Here is a 19,629-nt window from a genome sequence, read left to right on the forward strand (position 1 = left end):
CCACGACACTGAGCTTAAGAGTCACATGCTACACCAACTAAGTTATTGGGGGGAATGTGCGAAGCTGTTTCGTATCCCAACATGCATGGATGGTTTTGTTGCTTTCCACCTGATACCTCAGCTTGGTCGGAATTTTAAAGTGTGGAGCGTAATCGGCCGACAAAAGCCCCAAGGTTGCAATACATTCCCCTCAATCATCAATAACATCATTCACATCTTCCACTTCTTAGCTGCACCTCCTTCCAAATACTGTGATCCATTTTCTTCAGGATTTTCTCCTGTATTTAATACTTAACTGCTTTGTGTCCTCATTTTGAAATTATTGGCATCAACATCCAACACAAATTGAACTGCAAACCTGACGGACAAACAATGGAAAACAAGTCACTCGGTAACACAAATCCCATGGTGCTCATTTTCAGATTCACAACAGTCAGCTTTTCAATAAAATGAAGGAATTTTACAGTGAAAAGTTTAGAAAGTTGGTGTGACTTTTATTTGTGACTCACTAACTCGGGTATTCTGTAAATACTGCTCGGAGGTTTAGTGACCGGGATATAATCTACCTGCGTTTTCCTGAGCCTGTGCTCGGTGTATTGGGAGGTTTGGCCCGGGTTGGAGTATCTTGTGTTCCAGGGATGGGCGGTAACCCGCTGATTGAAGCTGCAGTCGCCGCTTTCTGCTGGCAGCGGGTGATCGGAGAGTGCAGGGCCGGAATATTGCTGCTTTTCTGCTTTTCCCTGTCTCACTCACTTTGGACATGTGGAAGAGGGAAGAATTGATGGATTTGTTTGAATCCAATAACTTCATAGGTTTCCAGTATGTTGGATATCGGTACATGGTAGGTCTAAATGTTTTCTCATTACATTCGAAATGAATATTCGAAAAAAAGCCGCTTGCCTGGGAGCTCACTGGATAACAGCGGAGCCGGAAACATTTCTGGAGTTTTGACGTTCAGTTCAATGACCCAAAGAGAACCAGGAACTGTGTGACAATGAAGGCTAATGGGGAGAAAACAGTGACAGCTTCGTCCCTGGGTGGTTTCGAACCACCAACCTTTTGGTTAACAGCCGAACGCTCTAACCGATTGCGCCACAGAGACCGATAGAAACTTGACCAGCGTGTCAGCGAGTTAAAGCTGCAGATTGCTGCGAACGGAATGACAACTGTTCTCTATCAGTTTTACTCTTCCAAAACAAAGGTTGGGACATTAATTGTGGATACATGGAAACAGTCTGATCCCACCCACTGCAGACACATCCATGTCACCGGGAACCAGCTCTCCTACAACCGGAGCCGTCTCCCTTCGAGTCTTTCGGTGCCTTGACTGTTACCAAATATTCTGATTGTCCTGAAGCCGAAATTAGGTTTGAATTCCTGATGTGCAGTAACGAGAATCCTTTCAATGTCTCAGATCAGTTAATTTCACTGATAACATCAGAGTCAATGTTCCAGCCCCTTAAAGAAGGGAAAGGTGCCTTGACTGTCTCTGGTCAGTCGGACAGTTCGCCCTTCATTCTCCTCTGATTCCGGTTCCCAAAGAATATCTGAAGATTCACAGAGCTGGAGACTGGGTTTCCTGTTTTGGTTCTTTCACCAGTTTCCCACCTGCCAACTGACAATATTTTCCAAAATCTCGTCTCAATCCTCCGCCTTGCATCATGTCCAGAGATCAGGAAATTCAGTTTTGTGGAGAGTTTATGGAGACCGGTATTGTCCTCTATGGAGCAAAGAAGGTTCAACGGAGATTTCATGGAGCTGGTCAAAATGATGGGGGTGGGGACAGTGAGGACGGGTGCTCTCCACTGACGGGGGTCAGTAACCAGAGGACTGGGAGTTAAGATAATTAAAGAAGGACAGACTTGCATTTTAATAGCGCTATTCCCGACCAGTGGTAGTCTCAAACCACTTTCCAGCCAATTAAGTACTTTTTTGAAATAAAAAACAGAAAATGTTGGAAAACTCAGCAGGTTTCTCTCTCCACAGGTGCTGTCAGACCTGTTGAGTTTTTCCTGCATTTTCTGTTTTCCTTTCCAGGTTTCCGCAGTTTTGCTTTTATTAAAGTGGAGTGTTGTCATGCAGGGAACACAGCAACCAATCACCGCTCAGGAAACAGCCAAAACCAGGCACGTCACAATGAGCAGACCATGTGCTGTTGGTTGAGGGACAAACACTGACCAGGCCACGTGGCTGCAACGTGAACCCACAGATTTTGATAATGGCTCTGCCCAGTTTAAAACCAGAGACCGTTTCACGTGTTAGGTAAGCATGGAAATCACTGCACCACAGAAACAGGAAACAGCACAAAGGCCCAATGGGCTTCATTCAAATGTTAAACTGTGACGTCATGCAGCAGCACTTTGGGTCTTTGTTTTGAAGAAATGGAATTCGGCTGTTCTCATTAGGAACGCTGGAGACAGACTGATCAACAATGTCATCATCAAATGGCACAACACAGTAAGAGGTCTTTCGGACAATCATATCTCTGTCAGTTTTGTACAAAGAGATTTCTAGTTAATCTCAATTACTTTGCCTCTTTCCATAACCTTTTTTTTCTCCCTTTCAAGTCTTTGTCCAATTCCCTATTGAAAACTCTGAGTTACGAGAAACAATACTGAAAGAGGTGCAGGAACCTCTGCAGTGCCCATGCACAGTGTGCGAAAATTAACAAAGTTTCCCTGACCCAATGACATGAAGAGTTGGCTTTTGACACTTATAACATTTTTCAAAATTTTTAAAACAGTTGATGTCAAATCGAATTATTAAAAAAATGTTTATCCTGACCAATCATCTCCTCATTTTTCTCAGTCAATATTTACAATTTCATTACAGTTTATCGACATTTTTACCAACATTTCACGCACAGTCACACAGGAAAAAAGAAACATCATTTGAAACATCGAAATAATGAAACATTGAAGAAGGAAGTTAGCAGTAGCGATCATTTCTGTATGTTACAAAGTGCAGGATGATCTGATTAACTGGCGGAGTTCGTTCGAGTTTCCCAATAACCTATTCATGCTCCTTTGCTTCTGTTCTATTTCATTGGCAATACCAGGGAAGAGTGTTAAGGTAGCGTGGCCGAGCGGGCTAAGGCGCTGGATTAAGGCTCCAGTCTCTATGGAGGCGTGGGTTCGAATCCCACCGCTGCCAACCGTTTAAGTTATTTGCCTTTTAGGATCTGCAGCTCTCCAATTTGAACCAACAGATACCAACTCACATTAAATCCATCGGAGCGTGTGGTGTTTAACTTTGATAGGAGGAACGAGGAGAGAAGATATAAATATGAGTTGCTGTAGTAAAATGGCGGTGTGTGGGATTACAGTCGCTGAGCTGCTGTGGCACAGAGTCAACATGTGAACGACATGCTGAATGACCGCCTGATGTAGCCGCCTATGATTTTATACAAAATACATTCATGCAAATCTGGGGCTTGGGTTCGTGACTGAATTATTACGGTGACAGGTTTTGAATGCATTGGGATCTCCCCAGGTGGGCTGGAACCCTGACAGCTACGCTTCTTCTCATTCCTTAAATTTACAGTGTACCTGCACAATTAATTGTCGATTAAGTTGAATAAAAAACACCCAAAATCTCCAGCGTTCCCTAATTTCCATTCGTCTGCAAGCATTCACAAAATTTACAGCTAGGAATGGAACAAAAACGGAGCCAGGTTGGTGTCATTCTTGCTTTCTGGGTGTTTGTCTCTCCTTAGAGACAATCCCTCGCCCTCTGTCGCTCTCGGTGTATATGTCTGTGTGTGTTCCTCTGTGTGTGTCAATGTGGTTAAGTTCTCTATTTATACCGTCCAAACATTATTCTAATGAGCCTCCAGTTTCCTTGAATTGGTGAAAGGCTCTCTTTAAATGTAAGTCTTTATTTCTCTTCTTTCTTTCCATATGTCAATCTAAAGTTAACAATCATATGGAATGGTGAAGTGTATCTGTTCCTTTCAGTGTTTACCCCACTCTCTGTCTTTATCTGTCTCTCTTTGTCCCTGTATATCTCTTCCGCTCTCTTTCACTTTCTCAGTCTCTCTGTCTGTGTCCCTACCTCTGTTCATTCTTGTGCTCTTTGTTCCCTCCATTCTCTCGCTGTCTGTGTGCAGCCAAGATTCACTGGATTGATTCCTGAGTGACAGTGAACCTGCTGAGAGGCTGTTTTCCCCTGGCTGGAGCGTCTAGAACTGAGCTCACATTCTCCGGATAATGTCTCAGCCATATAGGACTGAGGTGAGGAGACATTTCTTCACTCAAAGGCTGGTAAATCTTTGGAATTCTGTAGCCTGGAGCTCTGTGGACCCTCGGTTGATGAGTATACTGAAGGCTGAGATGAATAAACTTTTGGACTTTAAGGGAATGAAGGGCAATCGGGATCAGATGGGAAATTGGTGTTGAGGTTGGGGATCTGACATGATTTTATGAAGGGGTAGCGGAGGCTCGAGGGGGCTTATGGCCAATTCCTGTTTCATTTTTGATGTTTTTAATGTTCCGTTTCAGTGAAAATACCATCAAGGCGACGGGAAACAGCAGGTTGAGAGAGGTAGCTTAGCCGAAGGGCCTCAGACACTTGATTCAGGTTCTATTATTTGTGAAACCGCTGGCAAAGTTGTAAGTGGTTCACCTGTGGGTCACTTTGAATGCTCTCTTCTAACGAAAAAGTGCCAACTCGAAGAGAAGGCGGGCGCGTATTGGGTTTCATTTTAACTGGGAGAAGGAGAAGAGGCAATACAAATATTAGTTGCTTATGTGAGAATGCGCGGCAGTGGAAGTAGTTGAGTTGTTCTTCTAGTCAGCCAGCACGGAGAAGATGGGCCGAATGCCCGCCTTCTCTGCTGCAGCCACCTTATATACCAGCAATAATTAACCTGTCCATAGGGCCAGTTGCCGTGGCAGACTGGTTAAGGCGATGGAGTTCAAATCCATTGGGGTTTCCCGCTGCTCATTATTCCTGGTTTTAACTCTGTGTCTACAGAGTTAATCATCGGTTAGATTCAATCAAATCCATCCAAACACTAAAACATCCAAGAGGGTTTTCCTATTTCCGTTCATTCACGAAAACATTCACGAAACTTGTAGTCCTTGTGGAACAAAAACGGAGCCAGGTTGGTGACATTCTTGCTTTCTGGGTGTTTGTTTCTCCTTAGATACAAACCCTTGCCCTTTGTCACTCTCGGTGTGTGTCTGTGTGTATCCCTCTGTGTGTGTCAATATGCTTCAGTTCCCCGAGGGGTGAACAGGTTTTTACCATCACAAACTTTATTTACAATAGTTGTGCAGTTTCATAACAAAATGTTACAGAGAAAAATATCAGGATGGAAGATGCAGGAGGAGTTTACAATGTTTGGAAGAGGGTGCGGCTAAGAAGTGGAAGATTCAGTGAGAAGTTTACTCCTCATTTAACACGAGATTTGGAAGCAGATCTGGGAAATATTTGTGTCCATATAAACATTAAAATCTCGCCTCTTAACGATTTTGCCTTACACCACCATTTCTACAGTCAGTATTTTTCAGCCTATAACAACCCTTTTCTATCTTCACCTCTGTGTTTGTTCTCGACCCGTTGCGACAGGATAACATTTCAAACTCTGACTCTGATTCACGTAGGTGATCGACATTTCTTGCTTTTAGTCACGAGATTATTCAGTTTGCACGCGGTGAAAAGTTATCACTCCCTGATCGGGAATCAAACCCGGGACACAGCAGTGAAAATGCCGAATCTTGACCACCACACCACCAGGATAGCACTAAGAGGTCATACAACTTGACTTACCTATGTTACCTATGCCTTTTATTTTCATTTCCCACCCATTTCACCAGAGACACGTTTCAACGAACAGAAGAACATAAGAAATAGGAGCAGGAGTCAACAATCAAGCCTGCCCCGCCATTCAATAAGATCATGGCTGATCTGCCCCAGGCCTCAACTTCTCTTTTGTGCCAGCTCCTCATAGCCCCCAACTCCCCGATATTTCAAAAATCTATCTGCCTCCTCTTTAAATACGCTCAGTGATCTAGCCTCCACAACTCTCTGGGATAGAGAATTCCAAACATTTACTACCCTTTGAGAGAAGAAATTCCTTCGGATCTCAATTTTAAATGAGTGCCCCCTTATTCTGTAACGATGTCCCCTAGTTCTATAATCCCCCACTAGAGGAAACATCTCTACATTAACCTGGCAAGCCCCCTCAGAATCTTATACGTTTCAGTAAGGTCACCCCTCATTCTTCTAAACTCGAATGAATAAAGGCTTAACCTGTTCTGCCGTTCTTGATAAGGCAACCTCTTCATCCCAAAAATACGCCTACTGAACCTCTTTTGAACTGCCTCCAATGCTAGTATATATTTTCTTAAATACGGGACCAAAACTGTACACAGTACTTCAGGTGCGGCCTCACCAACACCCTGCACAGTTGTAACAGGAATTCCCTCTTGTAAACTCAAGCCCCCGAGCAATACAGGCCAAAATTCCATTTGCCTTCTTAATTATTTGCTGCACCTGCATGCTAACTTTTTGTGTTTCATGCATGGGAACACCCAGATCCCTCTGTGCTGCACTTTTTTGGAGTCTCCCTCCATTTAAATAATAGTCTGTCTTTTGATTCTTCCTGCCAATGCATATGACCTCACACTTTTCTACATTAAACTCCATCTGCCAAGTTTTTGCCCACACATTCAACCTATCTATATCACCTTGCAGATTCCTTATGTCCTCATCACAACCTGTCCTCCCACCTATTTTTGTATCGTCAGCAAATTTGGACACATTACACTCTGCTCCCTCCTCCATGCCATTAATACGGATCATAAATAATTAAGGCACCAGGACTGATCCATGTGGCACTCCACTAGTTACGTCTTTCCAACCTGAATAAGACCCATTAATCCCGACTCTGTCTTCTGTGTGTGAAATTGGGCTCTTTACATTGCAGGGTTTGTGTAGGGTAATAGAGATCACGGTCTCTCACACACGGAAAGTTTCCCCGCTACATTGCAGGGTTTGTGTAGGGTAATAGGGATCACGGTCTCTCACACACGGAAAGTTTCCCCGCTACATTGCAGGGTTTGTGTAGGGTAATAGGGATCACGGTCTCTCACACACGGAAAGTTTCCCCGCTACATTGCAGGGTTTGTGTAGGGTAATAGGGATCACGGTCTCTCACACACGGAAAGTTTCCCCACTCGAAAAGGGGTAGAAGGATTAACAGAATTAAATGTGAGGAAAGGTTGCATCATTCCCATTTGTTGTTAAATAGTAACTGGATGCATCATCTCAAAACAAAGTGATATTTATACTACTCCAGGTTTTGAATGATATTCTGAAAAATGCATGGCTCGGAAATTAGAGGGAAAGATGGGGGTGGATTTGCTGTAAGGTTGTTCGCACATGTGTGAGGTGTTGAATGAGCTGCTGATGTGCTCTGTCAACTGATGATTCTAATGTTAGATCAATTTCTCTGTCGCGTGGCTAAGATTTTCAGCCGAATTGTACTTCCACAAAACAAGGTTCTGAAGTGCAATAAGACAGCACAGTTTGATATTCCAGGTCGGTCTGCAAGGAGCTGCGTGTAGCTTTTGTAGCCTAGTGGTTATCACATTTGCTTTACACGCCGAGAATTCCCTGAATCGAAACACATTGAAGAACAGTGGAACTGGCAGCATTTGTGGAAAATATTCTTGCTGCCATTGACAACCCGGATCTGAGTGACACTGAATGTTGATGGGGGAAAAACATTAACGGCTTCATCTCCGAACCACCAAACTTTACAGTTAACAGCCGAACGCGCTGACCAATTGTGCTGCAGAGACTGATGCAACTTTCTGTGCTCTTTGTACAGGCACAGCCAAGACTCTTTGAACATCAGCACAACTTTCTCACCTTTTGAAACATGTCCTGCTTTGTTGTTTTTAAAAATTATTCTTACGACCAAGTGAGTAGCTTCAGACTTCGCTGCATGTTTCTCCGTCTGGTATTTTGTTAGCCAGCCACTTATATATTACAGAAACAGGAAATGCTGGGAAAACTCAGCAGGTCTAACAGACTCGATGGAGAGGGAAACAGAGTTAAAGTTTCGAGTCCCTATGACTCTTCTTCAGAGCTGAAGAGAAGCAGAAAGTGATGGAATTTATACTGCTGAAGCCGGGCAGGGAGAGTAGAGCAGGTGATGCTGGATAGAAGGTCAGCGATAGGTAGGAGCTAAGGGGAGATTGACAAAGGTGTCATGGACACAAGGCAAATGGGCTGTTAATGGTAGTGGTCAGGGCTGAAGAAGGTGCTGATAGTGGCATAAAAGTAAGAAAGCAGAATGTGTAAATAGCAGAACAAGGGTCAGCACTTTCTGAAAAAGCGACATGGAAGGAGTAACAGATGGCCCTTTGAGGGTGGGGTAGGGGGGAAGGGCGGTGCTTGGGGGAAAAAGAATAGAAAAGGGGTTTAAAAGGGGAGATGAAATAATGAATAAATGAATAAAAATAAGAAAATAAAAATACATTTTTATAAAAGGATTTTAAAAAGGGTCAAAATGGAGGAGAGAGTTCATGGTCTGAAGTTGTTGAACTCAATGTTAAGTCCGGAAGGCTGTAAAATGCGTAGTCGGAAGATGAGGTGCTGTTCCTCCAGTTTGCGTTGAGCTTCACTGGAACAATGCAGCAGGCCAAGGATGGACATGTGGGCATGAGAGCAGGGTGGTGTGTTGAAATGGCAAGCGACAGGGAGGTCTGGGTAATGCTTGCGGACAGACCGAAGGTGTTCCGCAAAGCGGTCACCCAGTCTGCGTTTGGTCTCTCCAGTGTAGAGGAGACTGCATTGGGAGCAGTGAATGCAGTAGACTAAATTGAAGGAGATGCAAGTGAAGCGGTGCGTCACCTGAAAGGAGTGTTTGGGCCCTTGGAAGGTGAGGAGAGAGGCCCCTAAAGGGCCATCTGTCAGTTGCTCTACGTTGTTCTTTCATAGTGCTGATCCTTGTTCTGTATTCACACATTCTGCTTTCTTACCTTCATGTCACAATCGGCACCTTTTTTTTAGCCCTTTCCGCTACCATTAACATTCCCTTTGTCTTGTGCCCTGCCATCATTGTCAATCCCCCCTTAGCCCCCACCTATAGCTGATCTTCCCACTTGCTCCCTCCCACCCCCTCGGAAACAGTATAACTTTCATCCCATTTCTGCTTCTCTTCTGCTCTGAAGAAGAGTTACAATGACTGGAGACATTGACTCTGTTCCTCTCTCCACAGATGCTGTCAGATGCTGAACTTTCCCAGCATTTTCTGGTTTAATACAGATTTCCAGCATCCGCAGTATTTTAACTTAAAAGCAAAATGCTTCTCCGCAGCATTTTGTTTTTTCTTCTTATGCAGTCTCTCAAATTTCCATGTTATTTGGTATTTTCAGTTGAAGGATAACCATTGACCCCAGCAAAGATTGAACGCACAACTCCTGGTTTATGAGGCCAGTAATCTAAACGCTGAGCTATGGAGACACCTACTAGCTACAAACTACGGAAAATGGACCATATTCAGTAGAACGAGGTAGAGGTTGAAGTCCCGGGTGGATGACATTTGATAGACCTGGAAATGTCTGAGAGGGAGAACAGGGAGTTAAAAGATGCGACATGAAATCGGCAGAATTTGATATGTGTCAGTTACTTTCAGTGATGAACTTCTGCCGTGTGTCGCCTTGTCAGTCTCACAGGAGCTGCAGAGATGAGGTTGACGGCACCTGATTAAAATGAGGAATATTGGGAACTGTAGTCAGCAGGATTCAAACCTACAGGGGGAAACCCCAATGGATTTCAAATCCGTCACCTTAAACATTCAGCCACGACTAACAGCAGCTTTCGAGCTCAAATGTGTTATCAAATCAGAGATGGCTGCAAAATTAGTCACTCGGCCCATCGTGTCTGTGCTGGCTCTCTGGAAGAGCAACTCAACCAATTCCACACACCCCCCTTTCCCCCCAACAATTTATATTTGCATGGCCTCTCCGCGTTTTTCCAAACAAAATAAAAGAACAAAGATCAAAGAAAAGTACAGCACAGGAACAGGCCCTTCGGCCCTCCAAGCCTGCGCCGATCATATGGCCCGTCAACTAAAATATTTTGCACTCCCGGGGTCCGTATCCCTATATTCCCATCCTATTCATGTATTTGTCAAGCTGCCTCTTAAACACCACTATCGTACCTACTTCCACCACTTACTCTGGCAGCGAATTCCAGACACTCACTACCCTCTGCGTAAAAAACTTGCCCCGCACATCTCCTCTATAGTTTTCTCCTCTCACCTTAAATCTATGTCCCCCTAGTAATTGAGTCTTCCACCCTGGGAAAAAGCTTCTGACTATCTACTCTGTCCATGCCAAACATAATTTTGTAAACTTCTATCAATTCGCCCCTCAATCTCCATCGCTCTAGTGAGAACAATCCGAGTTTCTCCAACCTCTCCTCATAGCTAATAACCTCCAGATCAGGCAGCATCCTGGTAAACCTCCTCTGCACCCTCCCCAACGCCTCCATATCCTTCTGGTAATGCGGCGACCAGAATTGCACGCAATATTCCAAGTGTGGCCTAACCAAGGTTCTATACAGCTGCAGCATGACTTCCCAGCTTTTATACTCAATACCCCTGCCAATGAAGGCAGTCATGCCATATGCCTTCCTGACTACCTTATCCACCGGCGTTGCCACTTTCAGTGACCTGTAGACCTGTACACCCAGATCCCTCTGCCAGTCGATGCACTTAAGGGTTCTGCCATTTACTGTATAATTCCTGCCTGTAGTAGACCTTCAACAATGCATTACCTCGCATTTGTCCGGAATAAAATCCATCTGCCATTTCTCCACCCAAGTGTCCAACCGATTTATATCCCGTTCTATCCATTGACAATCCTCTTCACTATCTGCAACTCCTCCAACCTTAGTGTCGTCTGCAAACTGACTAATTAGCCCAGTTATATTTTCCTCCAAATCATTTATGTATACTACAAACAGCAAAGGTCCCAGCACTGAACCCTGCAGAACTCCACTAGTCACAGCTCTCCATTCAGAAAAGCACCCTTCCACTGCTACCCTTTGTCTTCTATGACCAAGCCAATTCTGTATCCATCTTGCCAGCTCACCTCTGATCCCGTGCGACTTTAGCTTCTGTATCAGTCTGCCATGAGGGACCTTGTCAAAGGCCTTACTGAAATGCATATATATAACATCCACTGCCCTTCCATCGTCGATCATCTTTGTCACTTCCTCGAAAAACTCGATCAAGTTAGTGAGACACGACTTCCCCTTGACAAAACCATGCTGCCCCTCACTAACACGCCCATTTGCTTCCAAATGTAGTAAATACTGTCACGAAGAATCTTCTCCAATAATTTCCCTACCACTGACGTTAGGCTCACCGGCCTGTAATTTCCTGGATTATCCCTGCTACCCTTCTTAAACAGCGGAACAACATTGGCCATTCTCCAGTCCTCTGGGACCTCATCCGTAGCCAGTGAGGATACAAAGATTTCTGTCAAGGCCCCAGCAATCTCCTCCCTTTCCTCCCTCAGTACTCTGGGGTTGATCCCATCTGGCCCTGGGGACTTATCCACCTTAATATTCTTCAAGACGCCTTACACCTCCTCTTTTTTGATCTCAACATGATCCAGGCTATCTACACACTCTTCCCTAGACAAATCGACCGCTAAGTCCTTCTCTTTGGTGAATACTGATGAGAAGTATTCATTTAGTATCTCTCCCATTTCTTCTGGCTCCACACACAGATTCCTACCTCTGTCCCTGAGTGGGCCTACCTTTTCCCTGTCTACCCTCTTGCTTTTTACATATGTATAAAAGGCCTTGGGATTTTCCTTAATCCTTGTTGCCAGTGACTTTTCATGACCCCTTTTAGCCATCCTGACTCCTTGCTTAAGTTTCTTCCTACTTTCTTTGTATTCTCCACGGGCTTCTTCTGTCCCCTGCCTTCTAGCCCTTACAAATGCTTCCCTTTTCTTTTTTACTAATCTAATAATTAACTCCATAGGCACCTTATCAAAATAAGGAATGATGAGAACTGAAGCTGGCAGGCTTTGGAAGTCTGTGAGGAGACCCCACAGGATTCCAACCCCATCCCCTTATCCACTCCACCGTGAACACAGGACCTGCACTGACGTCACTGCTGTTTGTATAAAATCATAAGCGGCTCCATCAGACGGTCATTCAGCATGTCGTTCACAAGCCGAATCTCTGGAAGAGCAACTCAACTACTATAATTCCACACCCCACCTTTTCCCCACAGCAACTCATTTTTTTTGTCTCTCCTCTTTCTTCTTGACAAAATGCAGCACAGGACTCTCAATTTTCGGTGGTGTGTGTTTGTCCAAATAGGGCTGCTAAATGTTTGACAGCGGTGGGATTCGAACCCACGCCTCCGTAGAGACTGGAGCCTTAATCCAGCGCCTTAGACCGCTCGGCCACGCTACCACATCGGTGCAAATTATTAATCATCTCCTTCATCGGCATTGCCACTGAAATAGATCAAAAGCAATGAAGAAGGAATTGATCATTCGGAACCTGGATCCAGCTCCGTCAGTTAATCAGATCATCCTGCACTTTGTAACAAACAGAAATCATCTTCACTCAAAAACACAATGAGCTGCAGTGAAGGGTTGGCACCATTTAAACTGTCATTCAACTGGTCTTGTTCCAAATCTCCTGCTAGAAATGGCAAGAAAACTTCTCACTGAATTCAATCCGGGGCTGACTTCAGAAGGACAGGACACAAGGTAGCAAACTACATTTCGATGGAATGGGTTATAAAATGGCAGAATGACTGGGAAAGAGCATCCGTGGTGTTGGGAAACATAAAATTATAGAAAGTTACAGGAAAGTAAAAGGCCATTCGCCTGGCGTGCGGCTGTCAAACAGCAGTTGTGATTGGTTGATCAAGAGTGGTCAATTACTCTTCCATTTCCAATTGCGAATTTAGTGAATGTTTGCAGATGAACGGGAGTAAGAAACACGGGGGTATTTGAATGGTTTTTATTCCAAATAGCCGATAAGTAATTCTGCAGACCGTCAGTTAAAATCACTTGGCCACAACTATTTAGTGAAATCGAACTGTTGTTTGTATAAAATAATAGAATGCGTACAGGGAGTAAGAGAGAAAAAGGAATTTCAGTCCCTGCTATTAACCCAACTTCGACTGCCCCTCCCCATCCTCCCAACCAAGATGCAAAACTGCACAGGTCAGCCGGCCGCACGGAGCATTTTTAGGAAGTGTCTCAAAAGCAAACCGCCGGAAAGTTTAATAACCGCGGGAGTGGAGCCCAAATCACAGGAACCTCGACCAGCAGCTCAGTCCACTCGGCCACTCAACCACAGTCAGAGCAGAAACAACCATTACGTTGGCCGGCATTGGCACTGAATTAGAATATATAATCATCCTCCGTTTTGTCACGTCCGGGCATTTAGTAGCTGAACAGCCTGCACTCAAAAAGAAACAGAAATAAATGTCCTCTTGCATCATTTAAAACAACGCTTTTGTTTTCTCTGGACCATCTTAGTATGAAGCCGCAGGAATAAGGTGAATAATGTTTGGATGGTAAAAATGAGGAACTGAACCACACACAGAGGAACACACACAGACAAAGACACCGAGAGTGACAGAGGGCAAGCGATTGTTTCTAAGGAGAGACAAAACACCCAGAAAGCAAGCCTGACACCAACCTGGCTCCGTTTTTGTTCCATTTCCGAATGCAAGATTCGTGAATGTTTTCAGGAGTGAACGGAAATAGGAAAACTCCCGAGTTTCTGGATGGACTTGATTCAATGTAACCGATAATTAACTCTGTAGAAACAGAGTTTAAGCAGGAATAACGAAACGCGGAAAAACCCAATGGGTTTGGACTCCATCGCCTTAACCACTCGGCTATGGCGAACGGCCCTATGCACAAGTTAATATGTCGGTATAAAATTATAGATGACTACAGCAGACAAGTACATTCAGCCCATCATGTCCATGCCATCTCTCTGAAGAGCCATTTAACTAATTCCAAAATATCGCCTGTTCCCCACAGCAATTTATATTGATGCTGTCTCTCCTCACCCTTCCTGTTAAAATGAAACACCGCACACAAACCCATACATTCAATCTGAACTGGCCCTTGTTCGACCTACTGTTCAAGCTGCTCATGTACAACTTTCAATTTCCAAAACCCACCAACCTCATCACTGCGGCTCCTGTGAAGCTGACAAGGGAACACACGGCAGAAATTCATCACTGAAAGCAACTGACACACATCAAATTCCAAACACTGTCATGTCACATCTGTTTCTGCTTCTGTCCCTGCCTCATCTCCCAAGCTCCCAAGTCAATTAGTTGCTTGATTCAACACAGTCAGTCCATGAACTCAATATTTCCCTGGGAATCAGGGACAGGGAATGAAGACACAAGGCTTTGAGAAGGGAAAGGTTTACAGGTTCTCATTTTACTAATTGTCCGAGATGCTGATAACAGGAATGTGCAGTGTGAATTATCCACAGCCACATTCTCCTTCCAGTCTTGTGCACGTTGTTAAGCTTTGAAATTGTTCATATTTTCACATTGGATTTCACTATGAAGAAAGCGGAGCTGGGATGAGCTTATGTTGTTTAGCAGATATACTGCAAGAAGCAACACAACAGGTTCATTTTGAAGGGGTGAACGGTTGAGACTATTTAATTGCCGTTGAACGAGTCCGGTGTCAAATTCAGTGCTAGACATGACAAGAAAACCCGCTGAATTTGCTCATTGTCTTGAATTCAAAGCGTCGGATAGAAGGGCAGGGATAACATCTCGATGGATTGAGTTATAAAATGGCAGTAAAACTTAGAGAGATACAACTGGGGTGTTGGGAAACACAAAATGGCAGAAAGTTACAGCAAAGAAATTGGCCAATTGGCCATGTGTTCTGCTTTGACAGAGCAGTGTGATTGGTTGATCTGAATATTCAAGAGCAATCGTCATTTAAGAAGGATGGGCAAAAAGGAAAAGGAGGTGGGTTAGTGCTGTTAATAAGGGACCAGATCCGCACATTAGTGGGAGAGGATCTTAGATTGAAGAATAAGTTTGAGTGGAGCTAATAAACAGAAAGAGGCATCAAACATTAGTGGGAGTTGTTTATATGCCACCAAACTGTAGTGGAAATGTTGGGAATGGGATAAATAAGGAAATTAGAATTGAAGGTAACATGGGTAATACAGGAATAATATTCTGCCTCGCATCACCAGCTCTATAGTCAGTGCTTTGTAACCTATCACAGCCCTTCTCTTTTATTTTCACTTCCTCACTCCGACTCTCGATTTATTCTCGACTTGTTGCACGTGAGACATTTCAGTTCTGATGTGAAACTTCAACTCTCATTACCCTGAATCTGACAGAACTGTTCTGTGTTGTTTTCAGCCAGGAAGACAATAATGTTGGCTTTAGCAGTTCGCCCAAGAGCAGAAAATCTCAATTCTCTGACAGGGAATCAAACCTGGGGTGACGCAGTGAAAGTGCTGAACCCGAACCAGTCGGCCATCAGGAAGCTGCTGGAAATTTGGCTCAAGGAGGCTACTTTTGGAATTTTTTCTTTCCCGATCTCTTTCACCAGTCAACTTTCTCCAGCTAAATGGTCCGTTCAGGTTGAACACAAGTGGCTTCTTCAGCCAATGAGAAGAACCATTGCTGTTGGATGGAACATGAAATCGATACTTTTCTCCTTTAAGACAGTTCTTAAAGCCTCCCCCTTTGACAGAGCTTTTAGTCAGCTGACCGATTATGAGGCTCAGCGTCACACTTTGTTATATAATGACCATGGCCGGACGCCTTGTGACGTTTCAACAGGTTAAAGGCGCTTTCTAAATATAAGTTGTTGTTGTATGCTGTAGCATTATAAAAACTTGCCCTTTTAAGTGAGAGAAAAGCTGCCTTGTTCCTGTTTGTTGTTGGATATTAACTGAACGCAGTATCTTACAAGCGTCTTATTCTCGCTCTTCACCATTTCACAGAATAAACACTCAGCAAAGCGACTGTATCTTTCTGCTGGCAGCGGGTGATTGGAGAGTGCGGGGCCGGAATGTTGCTGCTTTTCTGCTTTTCCCTGTCTCACTCACTATGGAGCTGAGGAAGAGAGAATAAGTAATGGGGTTATTTGAATCCAATAGCTTCATAGATTTCGAATGTGTTATTTGTAGGTGCATGGTTGGTCATTTGTTAAATTATATTTGAAATTAATATCCAGATAAAAATATCATTGCTGTTGGGACTCGTTGGGCACAGGAGAGTTGGATTTTTTTCTCATTGTCGCTTAAGAACCCAATAACAACCTGGGACTGTGTGATAATGCATATTGATTGTGTTTTATATAAACGTGTCATTTTGGGGAGAAACGTTTCTCTCATGAAAGAAGCCTGAAATTACAATAAAAGGCACAGTTAAAATGGATTAGCCAATGCGAATATAGTTTGTGATGGTAAAAATGTATTCAACTCCTCAGGGGACTGAACCACATTGACACACACAGAGGAACACACACAGACATATACACCGAGAGTAACAGAGGCCGAAGGAGAGACAAAGGCCCAGAAAGCAAGGATGTCCCCAAATTGACCAATTATCGTTCCATTTCAGACTGCAAATTTAGTGAATGTTTGCAACTGAAATAACGTTTAGTAACACGGATAAGAAGAATTATGATCCTGAATGGAGATGAACGGAAGTAAGAAGGAAGGGGTGTTTGGTTGGTTTTAATTTTATTTAGCCGATGATTAATTCTGCATAAAAACAAAAATTCTGCAGACAGTTTGCAATTTATTCTCGGGATGTGGGGTTCGCTGGCTGGGCCAGCATTTATTGCCCATCCCTAGTTGCCCTTGAGAAGGTGGTGCTGAGCTTCCTTCTTGAAATGCAACTGTCCATGTGGTGTAGGTACACCCAAAGTGCTTTTAGGAAGGGAGTTCCAGGATATTGAACCAGCGACAGTGAAGAAACAGCGCCATATTTCCAAGTCAGAATGGTGAGTGACTTGGAGGGGAAATTCCAGGTGGTAGTGTTCCCATCTATTTGCTGCCCTTGTCTTTCCAGGTAGTAATGGTTATGGGTTTGGAAGGTGCTGTCTAAGGAGGCTTGGTGATTTCGTGCACATGTGATAACCAGTTCACTACAGAACAATACCTGACAAAGCCAGAGGCACCTGCACCTCATGTTAAACTGTGAGGTCCTGCAGCAGCACTTTGGGTCCTTGCTTTACAGAAAAGAAATTCGGTTGCAGATTTATAAATGTTGTCGTCAAATTAACCTGATAATGTCATCATAAAATGGCAGACCGCTTGAGGAGACCATTCAATCATCATGTCATTATCAGCCTTTTACATTGTTCTTTCAATTAGACTCAATTTCCTTCCCTTTCTCCATAACTCTAACTTTTTTTCTTCCTTTCAAGTCATTGTCCAATTCCCTTTTGAAAACTCTGAGTTGAGAAAAACAAAACTGAATGAAGTGCAGGAGCTTCTGCGGTGTCCATGCTCAGTGTGTGAAAATTAACAAAGTTTCCCTGACCCAATGTCACAGAGATGTGGGCTGGGGATTCCTATACAGCTTTCGAAACAATCAAGTTCATTTCAAATGGAATTTGAAAAGGAATTTTATTCTGATGAAGCATCTCCATATTTTTCTGATTCGATCTATACAATCTAATTCCCCTTGCTGTATACCCTGTAACAGAGGCTGTTATACTAAAGAGGGAAAGGTTTTCTACAGCTATGCAAAGCCCTGGTTAGATCACACCTGGAGGACTGTGTATAGTTCTGGGAACGGTACCTTATAAAGGATCAATATTTGCCTTGAAATGTTCAGAGGAGCCGCATTGATTAGGTTGGTGGGTTTTGGAAATTGGAAGCTGTACATCTGCAGCTTGTGGCACTATTTCACCTCACTGTTCACTTCATGTTCATATCTAACACACTCGATGCTGTTATTGGCTGAACACATCTTCTGTGTTTGAACTAAACGTGCTATTATTCGGCGCTCCCACTCCTGCCGCCCGGGTTTGGTCCTCATCTGGGAATGTTGTTTTCTTGTTGCTTTGTGAACTGTCACAATGAACTGTTCCTGGAGTCTCTTTCCCCTGGGATCTCCAAAACCCATCACTTCTCTTCCTCTTTCATTCTCACTCTTTCATTCCCAGTTTGGGAGGGAGAACGAGGAGGGACAATATAAATTGCAGGGTTACGGGGAAAAGGTCGCGTTGTGACAGTGACAGGGCAGGAAGAAGACCCTCTTGTCTCTGCTGCAACTATTCTATGATTTCGTATAAATAATACAGGCCTTCCGCCAAAGTCTTTAGTCGTGGCCGAGTGGTTAAGGCGATGGATTTGAAATCCATTAGGGTTACCCCGCACAGGTTCGAATCCTGCCGACTAAGTTTTCCGTTATTTCTGATTTTAACCATTGATCTCAGAAACAGTAAATGGAATCGACATTTTCACAACACCTGCAATAGCAAAGTTTGACCAGTGGATGGCAGTGAAACCGTGATTGCTCACATCACATGAAGCAGGCGCTGTCTCAATTATTACTGCATTTGGCACTGTCTCTGTTCATATTAAATTAGACGCCGTTTCTGTTTCTATTACACTAGGACATGTCTCTGGTCATATTAGAGAAGGTCATCTCTCAGTTGTGACTATAATTGGCTCAGCCACAGTTGTTAATGTACTGGACGAGGGCCACAATACAGTTGGCACTATCTCAGTCATGACTGCACTGAAGCAGGTCTCGGCTAAAGTTACAATAAGTCATGCCCCAGTTGGCACTGCACTAGAGCTTATCTCTGGCTATTGAAAACTAGAACATGTTTTTATTTGCATTTCACAAGACCCTGTCTCAGCTATTACTCCAGCAGAACCTGCCACGTGTCTAGCAAACTGGACCCTGTCTCAGGTGATGCTGCACCAAAACATGCCTCCATTCATATCACACAATTCCCTGTTTCTGTTGTTATTGTCCTATACCATTATTCTCATTTCTGTACTTGTCCATGTCTCTGTTTGTATTAATCTCGTGTCTTTGGCGGTATTTACTTCACCAGACACTGTGTCAGTTTATATTACAAAGAGCCATGAATTATGTGAAGCTCCACTAGACCCTGTATTAGTTTTCTTATACTGGATCCGGTCTGTGTTAATACTACACTAGGCAGGTTCGTATTACACGAGATCCTGTCTCAATTATTACTGCAATCGGCACTGCCTCACTTATGTTCCACTAGATCACGGCACTGCTTATAACACACTGAATAATGCCTGCACTTATATTCCGCTAGACCATTTCAGAACAATTTGCACTAGACTCTATATTAGCCTGTATCACATTCGACTTGTGCGTCTTTTCAATTAAAATGGATCCTGTCTTTGCAAAGACTTTGTCTTTCTACCTCCGTCTCTGCTTCTATTCCACTCTCCCTGTCTCTGTTTTTGCTCCACGAGATCAGATCTGTCTCTCTTACACTGGAGGCAATCTCGTTTTTATGGCCTTAGACTCTCTGGGAAACAATTACTCTATGCATTGTGCCTGTAATAACTGCCCTATTTAACTTGATGTTGATCCAGGCCCTGTATCAGTAACTACTGTACTAG

At 43.7% G+C, this 19,629-nt stretch overlaps 1 protein-coding gene and 4 non-coding genes across 5 annotated transcripts in view; 3 read left to right on the forward strand and 2 right to left on the reverse strand.

The window, feature by feature from the left end:
• Positions 1-19,629, forward strand: part of LOC144698020 (uncharacterized) — a 148,964-nt gene that overhangs the window by 84,629 nt on the left and 44,706 nt on the right. Inside the window, 1 exon segment of the mRNA XM_078569961.1 lies at positions 8,533-8,547. Within this exon segment, the coding sequence (XP_078426087.1) occupies positions 8,533-8,547 (15 nt within the window).
• Positions 1,029-1,102, reverse strand: trnan-guu (transfer RNA asparagine (anticodon GUU)). Its single transcript has one exon. It is a non-coding gene; the product is annotated as a tRNA-Asn (tRNA).
• Positions 3,072-3,153, forward strand: trnal-aag (transfer RNA leucine (anticodon AAG)). Its single transcript has one exon. It is a non-coding gene; the product is annotated as a tRNA-Leu (tRNA).
• Positions 12,372-12,453, reverse strand: trnal-aag (transfer RNA leucine (anticodon AAG)). The gene has a single exon. It is a non-coding gene; the product is annotated as a tRNA-Leu (tRNA).
• Positions 18,335-18,416, forward strand: trnas-uga (transfer RNA serine (anticodon UGA)). The gene has a single exon. It is a non-coding gene; the product is annotated as a tRNA-Ser (tRNA).

This window comes from Cetorhinus maximus, chromosome 23, assembly GCF_964194155.1.
Source record: "Cetorhinus maximus chromosome 23, sCetMax3.hap1.1, whole genome shotgun sequence".
NCBI classification, from domain to species: domain Eukaryota; kingdom Metazoa; phylum Chordata; class Chondrichthyes; order Lamniformes; family Cetorhinidae; genus Cetorhinus; species Cetorhinus maximus.